General features: G+C 34.7%; 1 protein-coding gene across 3 annotated transcripts in view; it reads left to right on the forward strand.

The window, feature by feature from the left end:
* The window catches only part of ROBO1 (roundabout, axon guidance receptor, homolog 1 (Drosophila)), a 1,434,915-nt gene that overhangs the window by 959,244 nt on the left and 451,174 nt on the right, over positions 1-24,497 (forward strand). For all 3 annotated transcript variants that reach the window (XM_006866438.1, XM_006866439.1, XM_006866440.1), the window contains one exon: positions 6,819-7,145. In XM_006866438.1, coding sequence (XP_006866500.1) covers positions 6,819-7,145 — 327 coding nt within the window. The remainder of the gene's footprint in view (positions 1-6,818; positions 7,146-24,497) is intronic.

Genomic DNA, 24,497 nt, shown 5'->3' on the forward strand with positions numbered 1-24,497 from the left:
AGCTGATAGTTTTGAACTGCTGACCTTGTGGTTCACAGCCCGATTTGTAACCACTGTGCTACTATAAATAAAAAATATTTTATGTCTCTTTATAGAATGCATGATTCTTAAACTGCAAATAATTTTGTTCAGAGTTTTAGTATTTCATTTATTCTTAATGAATTTTTATTTAGTGCCAGCAGTGTGCTTAGAAAGAGCGAGCAAGAAGAGCTCCATATAGCTTATAGAGGACTAGTGGTGGTGGTGGTTATGTACCATGGAGTCGGTTCCAACTCACTATGATCCCGTGGAACAGCTGGTAGTTTCAAAATGCTGACTTTGAGGTTAGCAGCCCCACTCGTAACCGCTATACTACCAGAGCTCCTTACAGAGTACTAGAAGTAGACAGACGATATTCAAAGCATCACATAAGCACATGTAAAAGTATGATCCTGATCTAAAAAAATAATCGCAAACCCCTGACACTGAGTCTGCTCCAACTCATAGGAACCCTATACGAGGTTTCTGAAACTGTAAATCTTTATGGACAAGGACAGTCTCATCTTTCTACCACAGAGTGGCTGGTAGGTTTGAACCACCAACTTTGCAGTTGGCATCCCATGACCTAACCCACATAGCTACCTGGGCTTCTTATTTAGAGAAAAGAAGGTAAACTTTGGTAGCATAGTGGTTACGAATCAGGCTGCTATCCTTAAGGTCGGCAGTTTGAAACTACCAGCCATTCCACGAGAGAAAGATGAGGCTTTCTGCTCCCATGAAGACTTACAGCCTCAGAAACCCTGTACAGGGTCACAACTGAGTCGGAAATGACTCCATGGTATATAACAACAACAATAACAACCGCAACAACCAGTACCAAAACCAAACTAGACACTGCCATTGAGTCAATTCCCACTCACAGTGATTCTATCTAGAGTTTGTGAGACTGTAAATCTTTATTGTGAACATCCTTCTCCTGAGGAGTTGCTGCTCGTTTTGAATCATCAACCTTAGCAGCCCATTGTCTAACCAACAGTGCCATTCATGGCTCCTTTAAGATTCTGATAATTCCTTTCAAAGAAAGCCACATCATGCTATTTTGGCCTTTAATTTTGTTATAGAGGTCAGGGAGCACAGCGAATTGTGAGAAGAGATGGTGTTAATTAGAAGATCATTTCAAGCCCAGATCCCTGGTAGGCATATGCCTCATAGTGGGTAAAATCTTGTGGATCTGACAGCTGGAGTGAAGAGAGCAGAAAACAGAGTGGAGCAGGAAGGGACTAGAGACCTGGGTAGGAGACTGAACAGTTTTGTTCTTGTAAATCCTTGTTAAGGACTTTATCTTAAGAGCATTGAGTTTATTTGAAAAGCCACTGAAGTATTGAAGTACCCATACAGTATTTGCATTTCAGAGCCATCATCATTATCTAGTTGCTTTGAAGTGAAACTATTTTTGAGAAACTTTTCTAACTTCCTGGCAGGAAGTGATGGAAGTTTGGCCTGGGATGGTAGTCCGCTATAGAGATATGATGTTGTTGTTGTTAGGCACTTCAAGTTGGTTTTGAGTCATAGCAATCCTTCGCAAACAGAATGATACACTGCCTGATTCTGCACCATTCTCACAATTTTTGTTAGCACTTAAACTTGCTATTGTTACTATGCCAATCTGTTTTTTTTGGAGGGGTCGTCCTCTTTCTTGCTGACTTCCCACTCTATCAAGCATAATATCCTTCTTGAGTGACTGGTCCCTCCTGAATATACATCCGAAAGTATGAGAGATGAAGTCTTGCCATCCTTGCTTCTAAGGAGTATTCTGGCTGTAATTATTACAATAAAGAATTTTTCTGACAATCTATGGTATTGTCAATATTCTTCTTCAATACCATAACTCAAATGCTTTAATTCTTCTATGATCTTCCTTATTCATTGTCCAACTTTCTCATGCATGCGAGGCAATTGAAAATACCATGAGTTGAGTCAGACACAACTTAGTCCTTAAATTGTCATCTTTGCTCTCAAAAGAAGCTTTGTGCAGGAGCTTTGCCTAATGCAAAACATAATTTGATTTCTTAACTGCTGCTTCTGAATGTTGATTGTGGACCCAAGCAAAATGAAATTTCTGACTTCAGTCTTTTCTCCATTTATCATGATATTATTTATTGGTCCATTGGTGAGGATATTTGTTTTCTTTACATTGAGATGTAATCCATACTGAAAGCTATGGCCTTTGAGCTTCACTAGTATTTTAAGTCTTCTTCACTTCCAGTAAGCAAGGTTGTATCATTTGCTTATTGCAAACTATTAATGAGTCTTTCTCCAATGTTGATACCCAATTCTTCCTCATATAATCCAGCTTTTTGGGTTATTTTCTCAGCATATAATTTGAATAAGTATGGTGAAAGGATACAACCCTGGTGCACACCTGTCTGGATTTTAAACCATTCAGCATTCCCTTGTTCTGTTTAAACAATTGCCTCTTGGTCTATGAACAGGTTCATCATGAGTACAGTCAGTGTTCTGGAATACCCATTCGTCACAATGTTACTCATAGTTTGTCATAATCCACACAGTCAAAAGTATTTGCATAGTCAATAAAACACAAGTGAACTTCTTTCTGGTATTCTCTGCTTTCAGCCAACACCCATCTCACGTCAGCAATGATAGCAGTAGTTCTTTGTCTTCTTCTGAATTTGGCTTGCGTTTCTGGAAGTTTTCTGTTGATGCACTGTTGCAGTTAGTTTTAAAATGTCTTCAGTAAAATTTTACTTGCATGTAATTTTAAAGATACTGTTTGATTATTTGTATATCCGTCGAGTCATCTCTCTTCCAATTGGTTGTTACGAAGCTGTCTTCAAAATTTCTTGGCAGAGATGAGTGAGCATCTCTAGTGCTGCATTAATATGTTGAAAGATTTCAATATGTGTTCTGTTGATTCCTGGTGTCTTGTTTTTCACCAACACCTTTTTTGTTTGTTTGTTTGTTTAAAGTTTTTATTGTAAATTGAGTGATAGTTTACATGGGAGACTGTTGGTTTTCCACTCATCGTTTCATTCCAATAACAATCCCCTCCATGAATCTTCATTCAACAGTCAATATTTGCTTCTATTCCCTCTGGTTTGTTTTTTGTTTTGATGTACACAAAAACACACAGGAATACATAATCCTTTAAACAACCAAAGGACATATTCTGCAAGACTGCCTCCCGGCAGCCTGCACACAGCCTTTCTCTTCCCATGAGTCTAGAGTCCTCAGCTGCTCCATCTCTCCATGTCATCATTTCAGCCTCCATCTCTGGTGTTGCTGCTTCTCTGGATAGGGTCCCATATTCTGTTCATACTCTTCTTCCTTGATGGCCCCATGGTCCTCTGTTCCTGGACTGTAAGATTAACTACTCCCCACTTTTTGTCACAAAACATCTACCGTTAACAGTTGTGACAGTCGCAATTAGTCATGATAATGATTACTCACTATTGAATCATAAGAATCTTATCCCCATCTCCTTTCACCAGACCTGTGTGGACAAGATGAAAACTATTCAGTAAGGATTCTGATTCTGTTCCCCTGAACACTCTGAAACTAAACTCACTTTTGAATACTTGTAAACCAGTCACTTCATGCCTTTGAAGCCCTCTGTCCCCCATTTTAGGTAGCCAATGTCTAAGTTGGCCGTCCCTATCAACCCTGTATAGAGAGGGTATGGGAATGATCCTTGATGTGGAGATTCCTTCCCTCTCGAGAATTTGTTATTTTGAGTTACTACTTCCATAAGTATAGGTCAAGTTCATCAAATTGTAGCAATTTATACTTGTTTCCTTTATCAACATTTTAAAAATCATCTAGTTTTGTTCTGATCATCAAGCCATCAAAGCTAGGTCAAATGGGTACTATCTGCAAGTGTGGATGTTTTTGTGCATCTTCCCTCACTTCATATTAGCTTCACCAATACCTTTAGTGTACTTTGCGCTTTTTCCTTCAGTACTATCGGTTCTTCATCTGATCCTAACTCTTGAAATGGTTGAACACTGACCATTTCTTCTTGGTATAATGACTCTGTGTGAGTTCTTTTAACTTGAGAAATGCTAAATTGTTTTTCCACTTTGGTTTTCTAAATCCAGGTCTTTGCACATTTCAGTATAATAGTTGACTTTGTCTTCTCAAGTTGCTCTTTAAATTTTTCTGTTCAGCTCTTTGACTTCCACATTTCTTCCATTTGCTTTAGCATCTCTATGCTGGAGAGCAAGCCTCAGAGTCTATTCTGAAATCCATTTTGGTCTGTTCCTTCTTGTTTTCATAATAACCTTTTCTTTCTACCTGTCTGATGTTCTTGATGTCATCATGCAGTTCTGTCAGTCAAGTGTCTAATGCATCAAATCTGTTCTTGGGATGGTCTCTAAATTTAGGTGGGATATGTTCAAGGTCATATTTTGGCTTTTGTGGATTTGTTTTAATTTTCTTCAGATTCAGCCTGAACTTGAATATGAGCAGTTGTTTTGGTGTTTCATAGTTAGTCTCTGGACTTGTTTTGGTGGATGATACGGAGTTTTTCCACCGTCTCTTCTCACAGATATAGTCAATTTGATTCTTGGTCATTTCATCTGGTGAGGTCCATGGGTATAATCAGCTTATACGTTGGTAAAAAACCTATTTGCTATGAATAAGTGATTGGTCTTGCAGAATTCTGTCATGCAACCTTCAGCAGCATTTCTGTTAAAAGGCCATATTTTCCAATGACTGATCCATCTTCTTTGTTTCCAAACTTTGCTTTCCAATCACCAGTAATTATCAGTACATCTTGATTACATGTTTGATCCATTACTAGGTTTAGTGGTTATTGTATAAATTTGAATAGCAGTGGTATTAACTGATCTTTCCATCTAGGCGTATGAATGTTCTTCTATCACAGACAGTGTTGTACTTCAAGATAGAACTTGAAATATTCTTTCTGATGATGAATGCTACATAATTCCTCTTTAAATTGCCATTGATGGTATTGTAAGCTGTATCATTGTCATATTCAACATGGCCACTACTAGTTCATTTCAGTTCACTAATGCCTAGGATATTGATCTTTGTGCATTCCATTTTATTTTTTAAAACTTCCATTTTTTCTAGATTCATACTTTGTACATGCCATGTTCTGATTATTGATGGATGTTTGCAGCTATTTCATTTTGAGTTGTGCCCCTTCTACAAATGAAGGTCCAAAAAGCTTTACTTCATTTGTGTCATCATGCTAAACTCTGCTTTGAGGATACACCTCTACTCCAGTTTATTTTGAGTGCCTTCCAATCTGAGTGTCTCATCTTCTGTTATTATACCTGACAATATTCTGGTGCTATTCATAATGTTTTCATCTCCTGGCACTATATCTGACAGTGTTTCACTGTAATTTATTAGGTTTTTAGTGGTGCAACATTCAGAAGTAGTTTGCCTTTCTTTCTTCATAGTCTGGAAGCTCTGCTGAAACCTGTCCTCTGTGGGTGACCCTGCTGATATTTAAAATACCAGTGGCATAGCCTCCAGCATTACAACTACATGCAAGTTTATCACTAATAGGACAAACTGACAGATGAGTGGTGGGGCTATAGAGATGGCGATGAATACATTGATTTGACAGTTTTTGGGAATGAATTAAGATTTATAGAACTAGGTGAAGGAAAGGTAGGTGCAAGGAATAAAGATTTCTACCTCAAATTAACCATTGAGATTAGAACACTAGATTCTAGCAAGTTTGGGGGCTTGATTCATAAGTAAGATAGAAATATTAAAAACTATAAAACATCCCGATATTTGAGATTGTAATCTCATTGGGAAAAGCAAGATACCAACATAAGAAATATTTTAATAAACATACCCTTATTTGGAGTTCTGGTGTGGTGCTGTGGGTTAACGTGCCAGACTGCAAAGCTTTTTGAACTGCAAGGTCGGCTGTTTAAGCTCACCAGCTGCTCCTTGGAAACCCTATACAGGGTCGCTGTGGGTTGGAATCTACTCAACAGCACTTAACAACAACAACAACAACAACCCTTATTTATGTGATTCATTTATTTAAAAGCTCGAATGGGACAGAGTGCATCCCCTCACCCATTTATTATTATAATTAAATGTTTACATTGAGTTAATATTTTCAGTCTAGTAAGGAAAGTATCAGTATACAATTGCTTTATTAACACTAAGAATAAGTATATACATTTACTTTTATTATTTAGAAAGATGCTAAAAGCATTTGCAAAGCACAGTTTCAACATAGGCAAACTCATAGTATAAACAAAAAATATATTCAGAAAAGGTATTTGAAGAGGTAATAGCATTTATTTATGATTTAAGCAAGAAAACTTTCTAAAAGTGTGTATATACAGAGAGTTGGTATTGTCAAAAGGAGGCAGGAATTTGAAAGTGTATTCAAGGTGAAAGAAAGGTCACTGGGTGTCACAAGCAGTTTGTGTTCAGATACTAACCTAACTAAAGGCTGACGGTTGACACTTGTCAGCAGCATAGAAGAAAGCTCTGGCTACTGCTTCATTAAAGATTACACTAGAAAGTGTTAGGAAGAAGTTCTACCCCGTAATACATATGTTGTCATGATTCAGAATCCACTTGACATCAAGGATGGGAGGCGGGAGGAAGGGGGCGGGTGGAGTAAGATGGACAGACAGTTTAGTTTCAGTAGGAAGTTTTAGTTAGTGGAAAGGAGTTTATATTAATAGATACCTTTAGTTAGCAGAAAGGGTTGTTTATATTATGTAGTGTAAAAATAGGGTTAAAACCTATGTTTTTGAAATAGAACTTTTAATTGTACTCAAATGATTTACAAAGATGTGTTGCTACTACTTTTGCAGGCTCCCGTCTTCGTCAGGAAGATTTTCCACCACGCATTGTTGAACATCCTTCAGATCTAATTGTCTCAAAAGGAGAACCTGCAACTCTGAACTGTAAAGCTGAAGGCCGCCCCACACCCACGATTGAATGGTACAAAGGGGGAGAGAGAGTAGAGACTGATAAAGATGACCCTCGCTCTCACCGAATGTTGCTGCCAAGTGGATCTTTATTTTTCCTACGTATTGTACATGGACGAAAAAGTAGGCCTGATGAAGGGGTCTATGTTTGCGTAGCAAGGAATTACCTCGGAGAGGCTGTGAGCCACAACGCATCGCTGGAGGTAGCTAGTAAGTAAAACGGGCTCTTTGGGTGGCAAGGAAGTGGCAGAATGAGATGATTTGTCTTGAAAATGGTTGAAAAACCAAACATATCAAAAACAAACCCATATCAAAGACTTTACTTAAGGAAAAATCTGTATCTTTCTAGATGAGTACAATACACTGTTTAAATTTTCTATATTTCTTAGCCTAGTTGGTATGTCAGACATAGTGGTGATTTATACATAGTCAATGAGATATTGTGCTTTTTGCTTTGTAGGTGCTCTCTGTTAAATCTTTTTACTTAAATTGATTTATTTTCCTCTTTTATAGCTTTTAAGTATACTGAATGTATAAATCTTTATAAAAGAAAAATAGTCTAGAATAAAATATTTGTCTTCATTAAGCAAAATAATTTCAACTTGTAGGAAAAGACTTGGTTTTCAACTCTTCTAATTCTTAGAAATATACTTCTGTGAAGCTGTATCCAGAAAAGTGTATGTTTATGGCTCATACTCTACAATCTTGCCTAGTATTTCCCCAAAGTAAAACAGGTGTATACTAACCTTATGTGGCTGATAGTTTAATTTATTAAACAAATACTAAATGAAGCACATTTGAAATCAACATGTGAAGCATTTTTGACTAATGATTATATTGTTAAATTATGTTTATAGTCTAAGTTATATCTAGACTCTAGATGTGTAGTACATTTGAATAAGAATTGTACTTCTCTAAATTTTATATACATTCAAGTGGTAGTAAGCAAATTTATTCCCTTGAAAGAATTCTGCTGTGTGTGTGTTTGTTTATATATATGCATATATTGTTAAGTGCCATTCAGTTGATTCTAACTTCAAGTTTAGATTTCAAGTTATAATAAGGTATTAAACTATATACATTGTTGTTGTTGTTAAGTGCCATCAAGTCGGTTTCAATGCATAGTGACCCAGTATAAGTTTTCCAAGGTGTTGTTGGTGGATTTGAACCACCGACCTTGAGGTTCAAGCTAACTTTTCAGTCCAGTGCTTTATCCTACAGCACCACATTATTCACTCTATAAATAGCTGTTTATATTTATACATGATGAATTCTTCTATGATGGTTAGTATTTTTATGTAATTTATATCCAAAATTTAAATTACGCAATCAGTTTTCATGGTCTTCAACATTAAAGTCAATGTGTAAAGGCATTTAGAGACAGATCATTCCAATTTACTTATATTATTATTGTAGAATCAGCCTTAGAGAGTTTAAATGATTTGATCACATTCATCGAGCCTTGCATTTAATGTGGGCCATGATGCCAAAGTTGTCTGATATGAACATAAATTTAATTAGCTAGAATAAAAAAGTAGCCTTAAAAACTATGTCAAAACTCAACGCATATTTTTTAAACATTCATTTGAAACCCAGGTTTGAATTTCTCTATTATTAATTGATAATCAATTTATTGCTGCTTCCTCTTATTGCCCTGATTGTCAAAGTCTTAAAACTATTATAGTGAGAACTATGAAAGCTATGCAAGCATAAGATTACTTTGATTTTCTTTTTGTTTTTATTGTTTAGCACAAAATATAACACATGCAATAAGGTTTAAATGTTTGACTTACTAGAGAATATGTATGTCTTGATAAAGTCATATTTCAAAGTTTATTTTTATTTTGAAATTAAGAATAAACATTCCCTGTGTAAATAAAGTGAGGTTAACATTTGAAAACAAATTTAGAGAATACAAGAAGATAAATATGATCTAGGCCAACTCCTGTTTGGTAAGAAACTGAAGACCAGGAGGGAAAAAGAGTGATTGAGGGTTCTCTAAAATGATAAATACAGTAACTTGTGAATGAAGTAGATAGCAAAGAAATATCAAAGATCATCTCGTATGTCTGCATTATTTCCTACTCATATTGTATCATTGCCAGAATTTTAAAAAATACAAAAGTATAGACTTTAATATAAGGTCTGGATTTTATCTCAAGACCTTCATTTTCAAAACACCTCTACAATTATCTCAGATGATCAAGACACCTTTAATGCACTGGGATTTAGAGAGCTGTATCCTCTAATCGTAGCATAGTGGTTATGAATCGGGCTGCTAACCTCAAGGTCAGTAGTGTGAAACACCTGCTATTCCATGGGAAAAAGATGAAGCTTTCTGCTCCTGTAAAGCTTTGCAGCCTTGGAAACCCTGTACAGGGTCGCAATGAGTCGGAACCGACTCCACAGCATACCACCACCATCCTCTAATCTGACTTTTGCACAAATATTTTTAAAGACACTATGTGTTTCCAGTTAAGTTCTCTAAGCTAGACCTTCTTTTACCTTGAGAGGCCATTATGGGAAAAGCTCTTCCAGTCTTAGTCAATAAATGTATGATCATGGAATTGAAACTAATCTTGACTATATTAAACAGTATATCCCTTTAATGTATAACTTACATATTTTAGTATGATATTATTATTGTGTCTCCAAAATGTTTTTAACGCCAGAAAAAAAGTATTATTTTAAATTTAAATAAAACCCAGGAAAAATACTTCTAAAGGTCATATTCATTAACTAGTCATATACTTATGGAGAGAATGTTAGATATTTTATTTTTATTAAATATACTGTAAGGTTCCTTTTTCTTGATCATAATATTGCTTTGAAACCCTGGAAAAGCAATTTGACTAACGTGTGCTGCACTTCAGTTTTTATATTGGCATAGTCGCAGCTGTTAAAGGCATGCCATTATTTAGATGTATTGTTTGAACATATATATTTTAGCGTAGTGGTTACGAATCGGGCTGCGAACTTCAAGGTCAGCAGTTCGAAACTACCAGTTGTTCTACGGGAGAAAGATGAGGCATTCTGCTCCTGTAAAGATTTACAGCCTTAGAAACCCTGTATAGGGTCGCTATGAGTCGCGACCGACTCCACGGCACATCATGACGACCGACAGGTTCAAAGGAGTCCTAGTGTGTCTCTGTACGATAAACACAGGACTGCAAGGTTGGTTTGAACCACAAGGTGAGCGGTTCTAATTCACCAGCAGCTCCTGAGAGACCCTATGCATGGTTGCTATGAGTCGGAACTGACTCGACAGAACTTAGCAACAGCACAGGTTAAGAAGAGTAATTGTGTGTTTTTAAAAGTTTGGAAGCTATTACTTAGTATCATGCTTCAATGTATTACAAATGGATAAATGTAGTATTTTAGATCACATATATTTCCTTTATTTTAAGCATGAGTATGGCTCATTCATCAATATTAACTGTGTTTGTGCCTTAAGAACAAAACTAATCTCTTGTATGTTACATTAAAAAAAAAAAAAAAAAAAACAGGCTGGGGAAAAAAAGAATGGAATGTATTTGCTGTAATTTAAACCTATAAAGTAGTGGTACAGGTTGGGATTTCTTTATTTACCAGAGTATATTATTACATTTTTAAAATGTTTTTCAATTTAGGTACCGTAAGTGCAATAACAGGTCTTTTTCTTGTCTTCCTTTTTAACTCCTCCCAGTTCCCCTCCTTCGCTGAGATTGTACTGTATCTAATTTCGTAGTGAAGTTGCAGCCCAGAGGAATAGCATTAACAAAGTGTCTTGAAGCATCACAGGTTACACAGCACAGTTGTTGGTAGAACTTTAAAAGACATTTATCTGCATTTTATTTGCCTTAAAACTAAGTTTTACAGCTGTAACAACAACTGGATTTCTTGGTTCCTAGCAATTGACAATCTCCAGGGGAAAAAAGTTTGAGAATGTCATTTTAAATCTCCATTTCTGTATAGATACTATACTTGTAAGCTATGTCTATAATATTTATTAAAATATTTATTAATATTTACTAAAATATTTATTAAAATATCCTAAAGTATTTTATTTACTGCTTTTTTATTTTTTTTTATTTTCATTTACATCCTGTTTATTTCCATGGTAAACCATGGTGCAGAGAGTTGGCCAACCTTAAGGTGTAGCAAAAACTATTATTTCTTGTTATTTAAAATTCACTTTTGATATAATCAACCATATTAATACATTATAAAGTCTAACGCTTGGAATGCCAAGAAACATAATAGTTCTTATTTCTAACATTTGTACCTGTAACTTTCAGTTGTTCATTTCTGTAAAGGAAAACAGTTTTTAATTATAGGTCTTTATAAACAAATATTTTAAATCATTATTTGTCTTTGACAACCAAGACAGACATGTTTTGATGAGAATATTGAATTGGACAATTAAGAAGATTTTGCTGTTTCTAAGACTTAATGAAACATCAGCTTATCTAATTCAATTTCAAACTCAGTTTTCTAAAAAAAAAAAAAGTCTTGAAAGTCTTATAAATATTATTTTTATGTTCATTTTAGTGTTACCGCTATTCTAAAGTTAGGTAAATATTTTGGAAAATATTTTATAGATACATTATCCTATTTGTAACATCACTAATTATTAAATAAAGGATTCCATTTTATGCCTAGCATAAATTGATAGCACAATTCTTTGACACAACTGTAATAAGTAATTTGATCTTGGATAATTATGTTGAATTTTAAGGAAAACTAATTTGAACCTTGACCTTATGCTTTCCATGGTAGAGCATAACTCTCTACGTCATCTGCCCAACACTATAGTGTCAGCATATGGTTATTTGTATACTAGGTCAGCTGTTTTCTCCTGAGGAAGAGGAATTCCCTTCAGAGCAGACAGACATCTGCTGGCTGTCTTAGCAGTCAAACCTCAGTAGAACAATCTTGCTAAGGGTGGAGGTAGAGTGATCATTTTGTTAAATTAATTATTTTATTACCTTATGTATTTTAAAAATAATTATTATATACAATAAAATATTTGTATTTTAAAGAAAACATTTTCTATTTCTACTGCATTCAATGTAGTATATATTTTTATTATTATTATTATATGATGCTTCCTAAAGTGACTTACAATTTAAATTGTTCAGTTTCCCTCATTTGTGTAAAATGAGAAAGTGAAATGATCATGTATGCTAAATAACTATGTGCATACCAACTAAGGATATGTTATTTCCAGATCTCATCTACCAGAGAAAAATTATTCTTGGAGCTGAAAGGTCTCACATTGTTATTGTTAACTGCCATTGGGTTAGTTCCAACCCATAGCAAACCTATATAGTGTTTCTAAGGAGTGTCTGGTGAGCTTGAAACACCCACCTTGTGGTTCAAACCAACTTTGCAAATCAGCACATTAGTCCACAGCGCCACACCAGTTCACATTACCAGGTGGGAATATGTTTTGTGATAAAATTTGATTATTTATACATATGTGTCATCAGAATGGACTCAGAGAGCAGAAGTCTTGTTCTATATCACAGACAACATCCTTGATAGGACCTTGGCTCCTTACAGTTTGAACTTGGGATCATGTCTACTCTAAGGCTTGGAAATGACCACTTGGTGAAACCAAATGGTCTTGGGTGAAGGCAGGAAGGTCACATGGACATATATATGTGATATTTATAAACACACACACATATATTATTCCTAAATATACATGTCTCTTTAAAGTTCAATTAGGTTGATATTGCATCTCCAAAAATATACATTGTTCCCTTAACTTCTCTTTAAAAATAACATTCATTTTGATATTCTTTGATCAGATTATTAAAGTTTTAATGTAAGGTTTATTTTTATTTTTCTATTCAAAGAGTCTTCTCATTTTCTATTTTCTATTCATTTAGCTAAATAATTTTAAACAATTTCTTCTGCTTCTTGTATACTTGCATGAATATTAGACAATAGATTAGCTCTTTGATTCATGATTAAATGAAATACATATTAAGTGTTTAGCAAAGTGATTGGCACATCATTATAATTTGATCAATTTGATTGGTTTCGTTGTTGCTTTTATTATTTATTTTTCTATATGCCATTTGGCCATACAGAGAATTGAAAAATTGCATATCTAAAAACTTTTATTTGAAAGAGATCTGGATGCAAGTAGTTTCAGAAGAGGGGTCAAGTCTGACTCCATTTTTATTTGAATATTTATTAGTTAGGATTGTAATATTTAAATACAATGCTTCTGTTATAAAATTTTGTTGAATTATTTTTTGATTAAGTAAACAGTGAGTGGAATATTTTAAATTCCAATCTTGAGTTCAAATCGTCTTTATCTTTGGATCCTTATTGTTGTTAGGTGCTGGTGAGTAAGTTTCGGCTAGTAGTGACTCTGTGTATACAATAGAACAAAACAGTGCTGGGTCCTGTGGTATTTTCACAATTGTAGTTATATTTGAGCCCATTGCTGCTATTGTGAAAATCAGTCTCAATCGGGTTCTTCCTTGTCTTCACTGACCCTCCACTTAACCAACATGATATCCTCCAGGGAATGGTCCCTTCTGAAGTGTGAACATATGTGAAGTATGAGACGAAGTTTAGCCATCCTGACTTCTAAGGATTATTCTGGGTATACGTCTTCCAACCTATTTTTTCTTCTGACAGTTCACGGTACTTTTAATATTCTTTTCCAACATCATAATTCAAGTATATTGATTTTTCTATGGTTTTACTTATTCAGTGTCCAACTTTGATATACATCTGAGATGATTGAAAATACCATGACTTCAGTCCTCAAATTGATTTTTTTGATATTTAAAAAGTTCTTTTGTAGAAGATTTGCCTAATGTGATTCATCATTTGATTTCTTGACTGCTGCTTCCATGAATGTTGATTGTGGATCCAAGAAAAATGAAGTCTTTGAAACTTCACTCTTTTCTCCTTTTATCATGATGTTATTTATTGGTCCAGTGTTGTAGATTTTTGTTTCTTTAATTGAAGTACAATCCATACTGAAGGCTATAGTCTTTGATTTTTATCAGTAAATATATTAAGTCCTCTTCATTTCAACAAGCAAGTTTATATCATTTACATATCACATGTGGTTAATGAATCCAAACATGTTGCCAAATTCCTCTTCAAATAATCCAGTTTCTCAGATTATTTGCTCAGCATTTATTTCATAGATTGAATAAATGTGATGAAAGAACATAACACTGGTGCACATCTTCCCTGATTTTAAACAATTCAATATCTTTTGTTCTGTTCTACATGCAGGTTCCTTTACATCTACCTACAGACTCTTTATGAGCACAATTAAGTGTTCTGGAATACCATTTCTTCCCAGTGATATCCATAGTCTAATGATTCACACAGTTAAAAATCTTTCAATAGTCAATGAAAAGTAAACAACTTTCTGGTGTTCTCTGCTTTCAGCCAAGACCCATTATGCATCAACAATGATATCCCTTGTTCCACATCCTTTTCTGAATCCAGCTTGACTATCTGGAAGTTCTTTATCTATTACAACCATTTTAAAATTATCTTCAGCAACAGTTTATTTACGTGTGATACTGCATTTGATGATTTCCACATTCTGTTTGGTCACCTCTCTTTCAAATTGGCACAAATAGGGATCTCTTCTAATCAGTTGACCAGGTACCCGTCTTCCAAATTCAATATTTTCAAAATATTGAAATATTACATCAATTTGTATTCCATCAATTTTTGGAACCTTATTTTTCACCAGTGAAAACTTTTGCTTCAGCATAGACGTCTTCCTTCAGAATCATTGTTTTTTTGATCATATGTTATCTCTTGTAATGACTGAACATCGACCATTTCTTTTTGCTACAGTGACTTTGTATTCCTTCCATCTTTTGAGGCTTCCTTCATCATTCAGTATTTTGGCCATAGATTTCATAGTATTTCAAGCTGAAGCTTGATTTTTTTCTCCAGTCCTTTTAGCTTGAGAAATGCTGAGTGTGTCTTTCCCTTTGGTTTTCTAACTCCAGGTCTTTACATGTTTCATTATAATACTTGACTTTGTCTTCTCCAGCTGCCCTTTGAAATATTCTGTCAAGCTCTTTGATTTCTTCCATTCACTTAAGCTTATGTATGCTCAAAAACAGGTTCCAGAGTCTTCTCTAACATTAATTTTGGTTTTTCTTTCTTTCTTGTCTTTTGCTTTCTTCTTGTATGATGTTCTTAATGTCATTCCACAACACTTCTGGTATTTGGTTATTACTGTCTTATGCACCAAATCTGTTCCTGAGATGGTCTCTTAATTTAGATGGGATATATTCAGTGTCATATATTGGATGTCATGAACTTGTTTTAATTTCTTCAGCTTTAGCCTGAACTTGCGTATCAACAATATAAGGTCTTTTTAATAGTCAGCCCCTGGTCTTGTTTTGAATGGTGATTTGAGCTTTTCAACTGTCCTTCCCAAAGTTGTAATTAATATGATCCTGTTATTCCGTCTGTCGAGGTCCTTGTGTTAGTTGCCTTTAATGTTATTTTTAAAAGATATTTCCAATGAATAAGTTGTTGTTTTTGCAAAATTCTATCATGCAATCTTCAGCTTAATTTGGGTCACCAAAGCCATATTTTCCAGCTACTGCACTTCATCTTTGTGTCCAACCTTTGCATTCAAATCACCAGTGATTATCAATGTATCTTAATTGCATGTTTGATCAGTTTCAGACTAAAGAAGTTATTATTCATCATTATTGGCTTAAGCTGTTTGTGCATAAATTTGAATATTAATAGTATTAACTGGTATTCCTTGTAGGCCTATCAGTATTATCCTATCACAGACAGTATTTCACTGTAAAATAGATTTTGAATTTTTTTTTGGGTTTTTTTTTTTTTTTGACAATGAATTCCTCTTGAATTTGTTGTTCCATGCATAGTAAACCATGATTGTCAAATTCACAGTGGTCAATACCAGTCCATTTCAGCTCCCATATTCCTAGAATTGTGATCCTTATGTGTTCCTCTTCATTTTTGACAACTTTCTATTTCCCTAGCTTTGTGCTTTGTACATTCAATTTTCTGATTTTTAATGGATGTTTTTGCAGCTGTTTCTCCTATTTTGAGTTGTGCAGTGTCAGAAACGAAGATCTCAAAAACTTTACTCCAGTCTCATTATTATGATCAACTTTACTTTGAGTAGGTATCCCTTCCCTGGTGATATTTTGTGGGCTTTCCAACCTAAGAGGATCATCTTCTGGCACTATCTTTGATGATTTGTCTGCTGTTATTCATAATGTTTTAATCTTCTGGTACTACATCAGACAGTATTCTGCTTCAATTCATAAGGTTTTCAGTAACTAAACATTCAGAAAGAGTCCTCCTCTCCATCTTCCTAGTCTGTCTTATTTTGGAAGCTCATCTAAAGTCATCTTGCTGGTATTTAAAAAGAAAAATACCAGTGGTATAGCTTCCAGCATCACAGCAACATAGGCCACCATGGTACAAAGCACTTACAGATTAGTGGTGATACTGCTAATGTACCACATGCAAATAATATTGACTTAAATTGATTTTGTTTCAAGAACAAATCAGTAAATTTATTTTTATACATTTTATAAACAGAACAACATTCACATTTTTCATTTAAATTTTGTTTGTCCATTGAGATGAAAAATTATTATTATTACAAATGTTATTACAGATACTAAAGATTTGAGTTTTTATTATAAATTAGAGTGCCTTTTTAGATTGTTCTCTTTATTTCTATGCTTAGTCATTTTATCATATTAAATAACTCAGAAATAAAAATATGAAAATTATTTAAATAAAAAAATTAATAAACCTCAAAATCTTAGAGAAGTGAGTAGTAATTCAGTCCATCAGATCACCTTCCTTTCTCAAATAAGAAATTTAAATGGTTTCAGAGGTCGAGTATAGATAGAGACAAAATTTGTTCAGACAAATACAGAATGAGTTCTATATTTGCTCAGAAAAGAGGCAAACATCCTTTGGTTACCACATTAAGAAAGAAGATAGTTATCATTTTCTTTGGAAAGCATATGAAAATGATGTCTATCTTTTTGTCTTGCCAAAGAATTGTTGCTGTTGTTGTTACGTGCTGTTGAGTCGCTTCCGACTCATAGTGACCCTGTATAGGGTTTCCAAGAAGTTATTGGTGAGTTTGAACCATTGACCTTTCAGTTCAAACTTACTTATCCTATAGTGCTACACCAGGACAAAGAATAGTTAATATGGAATTCAAAAGTAGACAATCATATTCTATGATTTAGGTTAAAGATGACAGTGACAATGAGCATAAAGAAAAAATCGGAACTTCAATAGGCATTTCAGTAGCATAGACAGAATTTGCTGATTGTTTTAACATGCGTGGTTGAGGAGATGACTGAACCAGAGACATTGCATTATACATTTTGGCACTACCTCAACAAACTATCAGGTTTGTTTTAAAACTACACCTAGTTAAACAATTAGTTTAAAGGCTCAGAATACTCATACATATGCAGCTTACTTTTTGACTCCACTGAACGTTTTTTGTTTTCTTCATGTGACATAATTGTTACACATTAATCATGAGCATATTTCTAGAAGGATACTAGAATGGAGACACAAATTGTTTTCTTTCTTTTGCTCCCAATCACAGGTTGAAAAAGATGAAATTTACAGATTGTTTTGAAATTTTATTTTGTAACACTTGAAAAACACATATGTTGTTATGTGCCGTGGAGTTGATTCTGACTCATAGCGAACCTTTACAGGGTTTCCGAGGCTGTAAATCTTTGCGGGAGCAGAACGCCTCATTTTTCTCCCACGGAACAGCTGGTAGTTTTGAACTGCTGACCTTGCAGTTCGCAACCCTACTCGTAACCACTATGAAACACATATACACTATTGTAATTCCATTACCCAGAGTTAAGTACTGTTGATATTTTGGTGGATATTCTTCTAGTTTTGCTTTGTTTTTTGTTTCACTGCATATTATGCACAGAATGATTCATTGTCTATAAGCAGGTGTTCTCTAGGGAAAAGGTATTCAATATGCAATTAATGTTAAACCTTTTTTTTTTAAGTTGTCCAAAAAAGATATTGAATATGTTGGAACAGATATTCAGCTATGTCATATGACTAAATGGAAAAGTTTAGCTCTCTGTTATATGCTACAAAAACATCTGTCGCCTGTTGAATATTACTAGTTTCTGTCTCCTGGACCAGGTTCAACCTAGTAACCTAACGGTTAAAGAAGATATATCCCATTACCAGTCTCATGAGCCACTCCCTTTATTTTCTCATAAAGAACATGATTTTATACATGCTGAAAAGCACTAAGATGATTATTTCAACACTTGTTGATGCTTAGATATAAAGCCCCTTGAGGCTTCCAGAAAATCAATTCAGTATTTGGTTATTTATGGGAAATTCCTGGCAATGTCTCCTCTTATCAACAGCACTGTCTTTTAAAAACTAAGAAAATAACAAGATAGAGCTGGTTGTCTCTCAAATCTTATCATCTTATCACTCTTTTTTAAATCCATCTATTTTATTTATGATTTAACTACTAGAAGTCTTTCTCAAATACATAGACTGACTTAAATATCATTTATATTTAATTTTAAAATTTTGTTTTAGTTACAAGTTTTTTGACTATGAACAGAGCTAAACCTTGTTAATAGAATTAATTTTAATTAGTACATTAGAACAACCTGTACTGTCAGTTAGTTATCAAGTGGTAATAGTAGAGATAAAGAGAAGAAAGACAAGATTGCCTTTTGGAAATTGAGATTTTAGCTTAGATTTGGAAGGAAAGGCATTTGAAGTTGAGAGTTTGAAGGAAATATAGTTATCAAGGATGGCAAGGTCAAGCTTTAGTATGACCATGCATGTGAAAATGAAATTTTAGATGATAATATATTCATTGGTGTATTCTCATTATTGTTTCAATATGCTCCTCCTACCCATGATGGTCTCCTCAAAGTACAGCACTGTCTGCCATTCCACAGCTTGAATGTATTGCCCTTCTTTTTCTACTGGAGAAAGATTTCTCCTTTACATTCACGTCACGGCCTACTTCCTCTGATACCCTTTTTGACCAGTGTGCCTACCTCCGGTACCCTAACTTATCATACTGTACTTGGCCCTTCTCTGATTGTGCGCATGTGACATCCATTGCAAACTTCCAGCATGCTGCCTCAGAGGACTTTATTCAGAATAGTTTTGCTTTTCAAGTGGCTGGCACCATTCTGGGCACATTTTGAAATACTTAATGCTTTGAATGCAGCCAAAATGCACAATTTCTCTGGAAGTTTTCCTTCTTTGTAAGCTTTTAGAATATTTTAGTAGCTCTACTAGGGATATCATTGTTCAGGGAATTTAGCAGACCTACAGCAGTACAAAGAAGTGCAGTGAGTCCTTTTTGTTGTTGCTAGTTGCCTTGGAGTTGGGCCTGTCCTGTGCCATCTTTCATTGTTGGTATGCTCGAGTCCAGTGTTGCAGCTAGTGTGTATTGTGAGTACCTTCCAACCTAGGCACTTACCTTACAGCATTATATTGGACAGTATTCTGTTGTGAGCCAGAAGCTTTTCATTCTCTACTATTCAGAAGTGAATTGCCAGGTCTTCCTTACCAATCTTTCTTTACCTAGAAGCTCACGGAATCTTGCTAATATGATTGGCCTTCCTAATATTTGAAAAACTACTGAAAAGCTTCTAGCAGCATAGCACCATGTAAGCCACCAGAGTAGTACCACAAGGTAGACAGTAACAGGAGTTCTTGATAAAGTAGAGTTAGGTAACTAACGCTCACTAGGACATACCAACTTGTGTTTATGACCCTACTGTTGTGAGTTACCCTCCAGCAGGCTCTGACTCCAGACAACATGATTCAAGGAACCACTGCCTGGCCCTCACAATTGTCAGTATGACTAGAAAAATTCACAATAAAACATGAAGGAGCTAAGGCTTCCTGACTGATAAGGAAATAATACCTGTGTTGGCAATGTCTAGAGGGGCTTTTGAGGTATACTTAACAAAATTTACATATGTGAAACAGGATCTAATCACTTTTATTTTCCCTTTTTCTTTCTGGATAAGGGAGAAGATTCACAAAATAAGTTTTGATTTATAATGAACTCTAGTGGCACACTGGTTAAGTGCTCAGCTGGTAATTGAAAGTTTGTTACTTTATACCCACTCAGTGACTCTGCATTTATTGGTTTCGATTAAGATTACTACCAGGAACTCTGTGTAGCAGTTTTACTGTCACATGGGGTCACTCTGAGTTGAAATCAGTTTAATAGCACCTAACAACAACAACAACAACAACAACAACCACAGTAGATTTATATTTTTCATAAAGCAAAATTTGACAAGAAATCAAAGGTAAATTATCACATAATAAAGCTTTAAATTTCTTAGTACAAACATAGACTTTGATATGTGGTTGGTTCAATTTAAAAAGAAAAAGTTAAAATAAGATGTAAAAAGGTTATGGGAATTTAGATGTTGCAATAAGTAGAAATATGAAAGAGCAGAGACACATGTAAATTGTAAATTTGGTTCAGTAGTGCATGGTTGTTGTTGTTGTTGTTGTTGTGAAGGGCCATTGAATCTGTTCCAACCCATAGCGACCCTGTATAGGGTTTCCGTAGAGCAGCTGGTGAGCTTGAACCACTGTTCAAATGGCTTTGCAGACTGGCACAGTAACCCACAGCACCACATGGTAGGCAAACTCAAATATGAGTACAATTGGGCCTACTACCGTAGCCTTGCTACTCACATAGTATACAAGTACCGGCAGCATTCACATAACTAGGCAATGTGCTAGTCATGTGGAATCTTGGGATCCACTCCACATAAATTTATTCAGACCAGGCATTTTACCCATATTCCAAGATGATTTTTATGCTATTTTCAGGTTTGAGAAGTACTTACCTGGAGTCAAACATGATCTTTGGAATTCAGAGCCCAATGCTGATTATATTTGAGAACCAGGTAGAATATGACTGTAAACAAATTGCCCTGGATTTCTAAATGAATAAGGCTTTTGGAAACAGTGGCAGGAACATACAAGAGACTGATTGTTGTCTTTAAATGCTGTCAAGTCTGTCCTGACTCATAGTGACTGTTATAGAGTTTTTGAGGAGTAGTAGTTGATGGATTTGAATTGCTAACCTTGTGGTTAGGAGTCCAGTGCTTATCCTACATTGCCACACTAGTACTCCATAAGAGAAACATAGAGACAGCAAATCAGAAAAAGAAATGAAGCTAGAGAACACAATCAAAAAGAAAAACAGGTAACAGAGAGACACACAGAAAGACTTCAAGAAACTATGGCGATTGAGCGGGAGGGATAGATTGAAATGCATCCCCAAAAGGTTATATTGAGGCCCTTATCCCTGTCTGACTTTCTCAGTTAAGCTATACTGACAAGAGTAAGGTGGGTCTTAGTTCTAGTCCTTTCTGGATGCTGCTTATAAAAGGGGACAACAGATACACAAACTGAGTCTCACAGAGAGCAAACAGACACTGTGTAACTGTGGAGGCAGTGCATCTACAAGCAGCAAAAGGACATCTAGGATTTCTGGCAGCGACCAGAAACTAGGAACAACACTTCCTCCTGCAGAATCCTTTGAATAAATATGACTGATAACCCTGATTTGGACTTCAAGTCACCAGAACTGAGAAATGAATTTTTTGTTGTTCTTTAAAGCCATCCACTTTGTAGTACTTAGTTACAGCATTTAGGGAATTAAAGCAGACAGACTGATGTGGTGGGGATGATAAACCATAAGAGAAGTGAGAAAGACCTTTGCCTGGATGAAAAAGAAAATAAAATTTCCAAGATGAGGGGACTTCACAAAGTTCATGAAAAAAATTCCATTATCTTTTCATTCCATTTTTCTACAAACATTTTGAAGCTCTTTTGTATATAAATACTTAGGACTAAAGCTAGGATATTTATAACTGATGGGATATTAAACAGAGTATAGGATACTGAAACTTTTATTAATTTTTAAATTATTTTTTTTATTAAGGAAAAAATCTTGGGTAGTCTGAGTAAATTCATGAAACTCTGTAGTTATTTAATATCATTTCAAATTGAAATGTTAGACTCTTATTTCCTGTATATTTTCTATAGTGAAAACTGAAGAAAAAGTATGTTTTATTAATAAGATGGAACGAGGATCATTTGGACAACATTTAGCTGACTGTGGAGACTTTTAGTTTAAATTATCTAAATTTGTGGCATTTGAAATCTGTTCAGAGCAAAAAATTATTCAGCTTCCATCATCAGTATACCTTGTGGCGGTGGTGGTGGTATGCCGTGGAATTGGTTCCAACTCATAGCAACCCTGTATAGGGTCTCTAAGGCTATAAATCTTTATGGGAGCAGAAAGTCTTATCTTTCTCCTTTGGAATGGTTGGTAGTTTCGAACTGCTGACCTTTAGGTTAGCAGCTGACTTGTAACCACTATACTACCAGAACTTCCTACAATACCTTATATTTTCAACATATGCTAACACAAAGTTAATTTACTTAATTCTATGCTATTGTGTCTTTCTCTCATTTCATATGCTAAGTAATGACAGAGAACAGCTATTTATTCATTCATTGCATAGCAGTGTGTATATCTGAAAATCATTACTAAACAGGGCCTGGTGTAGTGCTGTGGGATAATACGCTTGACTGGAAGGGCAGTTTGAACTGCAAAGTCGGCAGTTCAAACTCACTAGCTGCTCCTTGGAAACCCTATACAGGGTCACTATGAATCAGAAATGATTCAAAGGAACTTAACAATAAAAACAACAATTTATAATAAATTATATATGATGACTCCATAGCACATAACAACAACAATAACAATATATGATGTTTAATTTAGGTGTTTGAATATAATAAAGCTATTTTTAATCTTAGTCTCTTAGTTGCCAAAGTGGAAATTATAGATTTAATAACATTTTAAATTGCTTCATATGTAACTTAAAATTTAAATGAAAAATTTAATAGTTTGTATGACATTTTGTGCTTGTCACAAGAAATAAATGTTTATAGTCATGTTATCTAGTATGTCTGAATGGGGACTTAAAAAAAAAAAAATCATATTCACTAAATGACAATGTAAAATTTAGAATACAAGCCAGATAGTTAAAACGGGAAAGGACCCCACCCCCAAAGGATTTATATTTTCTTTTAGTCTCCTCCACCACTCTCCCCTAGAACTTTAATAGATATTTCTGTACTTTATCTAGATTGAGTCACATAAATTACCATTTTTAAAAGATTCTTCTCTCAATCTGACACCAGAAAAGTTGATGAGGAAATTGTATTAGAGGTAGGAGGACATTTAGGACATTTTGGTCATATAAATTCAGCAGTTGCCATAGTTAACTCAAATGACTTCCCTTAGTTCTCAGATGGACGTGAGGAACAGGTTGCAATCTTGTCAAAGCTTGTTTAAAAGGATTCTTAGAATACATTATTATATCATACTTTCCTTTGGGGCTAATTCTGGGAAGAAAGCAGCTAATGAGTGAAAATTTCAGTAAGAGGAGAAATATTTGCATGCTCAATGGATAGAGAACCTGCTGACCCCTTTTCTTTTTCCTCTGCTTTTTCCTATTTTCTACTTTAATAACCAGAAACTTGAATAATCCACAAATCCTATGTTTAGACTCCATAACATTGGTAGGCAATAGATTCAATTCTTTAGCTTTTTAAAAAATTTCTTTTGATTTCCCCCCCGCCCCCCTTCTCTTTATTAAAGTGATTACTAGTTAGGCCTCTGCATGGTTTCACACAAAATGGTTTCTTTCCGGATCATCTTGGTCAAAGTTCTTCAAGTGTCCCTCAGAGTTTTCATAATCAGTCTCAGATGGATAGCAGTCCATTTCACATGTTCCATTTCAAAATGAGTTTTGTTTTACTTAATTATAATGGGCTCTTTTAACCTAATCCAATAGCTTCTATCTGCACATTATGGAACTCTTCATAGTAGATACAATACATTTTGTCACTAAGTTCAAATTAATGAAATACTCTTTTAGCATAACTCTCAGAAACAGCATTTAACAACAACAATATGACCTTGGGCAAGTTACAAACTAAATGTTCTTTTAGCATAATTCTGTGACCTTGGGCAAGGTACTTAACAGCACTGTGCTTCATTACCCTCACCTGTAAATGGAGCTAGACCTGAAGTCTACTTATTTTATTGAGGTTTGGGGGAAATTAAGTAAGTCATTGTATGTGAAATGCTCAGAACCTGTGCCTAAAGGGTAGCACAGAAGTAATAATTGTAGTTCTATGAAACACAAGGGATTATCATGAGTTAGAATTGCCTCAAGGGCCACTGATTTTGAGTTTTAGTTCTTATTGTGCTGGGCACATTATTGGGCTGACTCCTTTCATTATATGATTCTTAAAAATGTATTGCTTAATTTCTTGAAGCCAAATGCTGGAAAAACTAATGCCATATATGGTTACATTTAGAATGATGTCTCTGTCTTTAAGGGTCAGTGATCCTATATATAAGTAGATTTTAAATCCATATAAATTTTTGTGACATAATATGTATTCCTCACTATACAATTTATTTTT

This window comes from Chrysochloris asiatica, unplaced genomic scaffold (assembly GCF_000296735.1).
Source record: "Chrysochloris asiatica unplaced genomic scaffold, ChrAsi1.0 scaffold00091, whole genome shotgun sequence".
Taxonomy (NCBI): Eukaryota; Metazoa; Chordata; class Mammalia; order Afrosoricida; family Chrysochloridae; genus Chrysochloris; species Chrysochloris asiatica.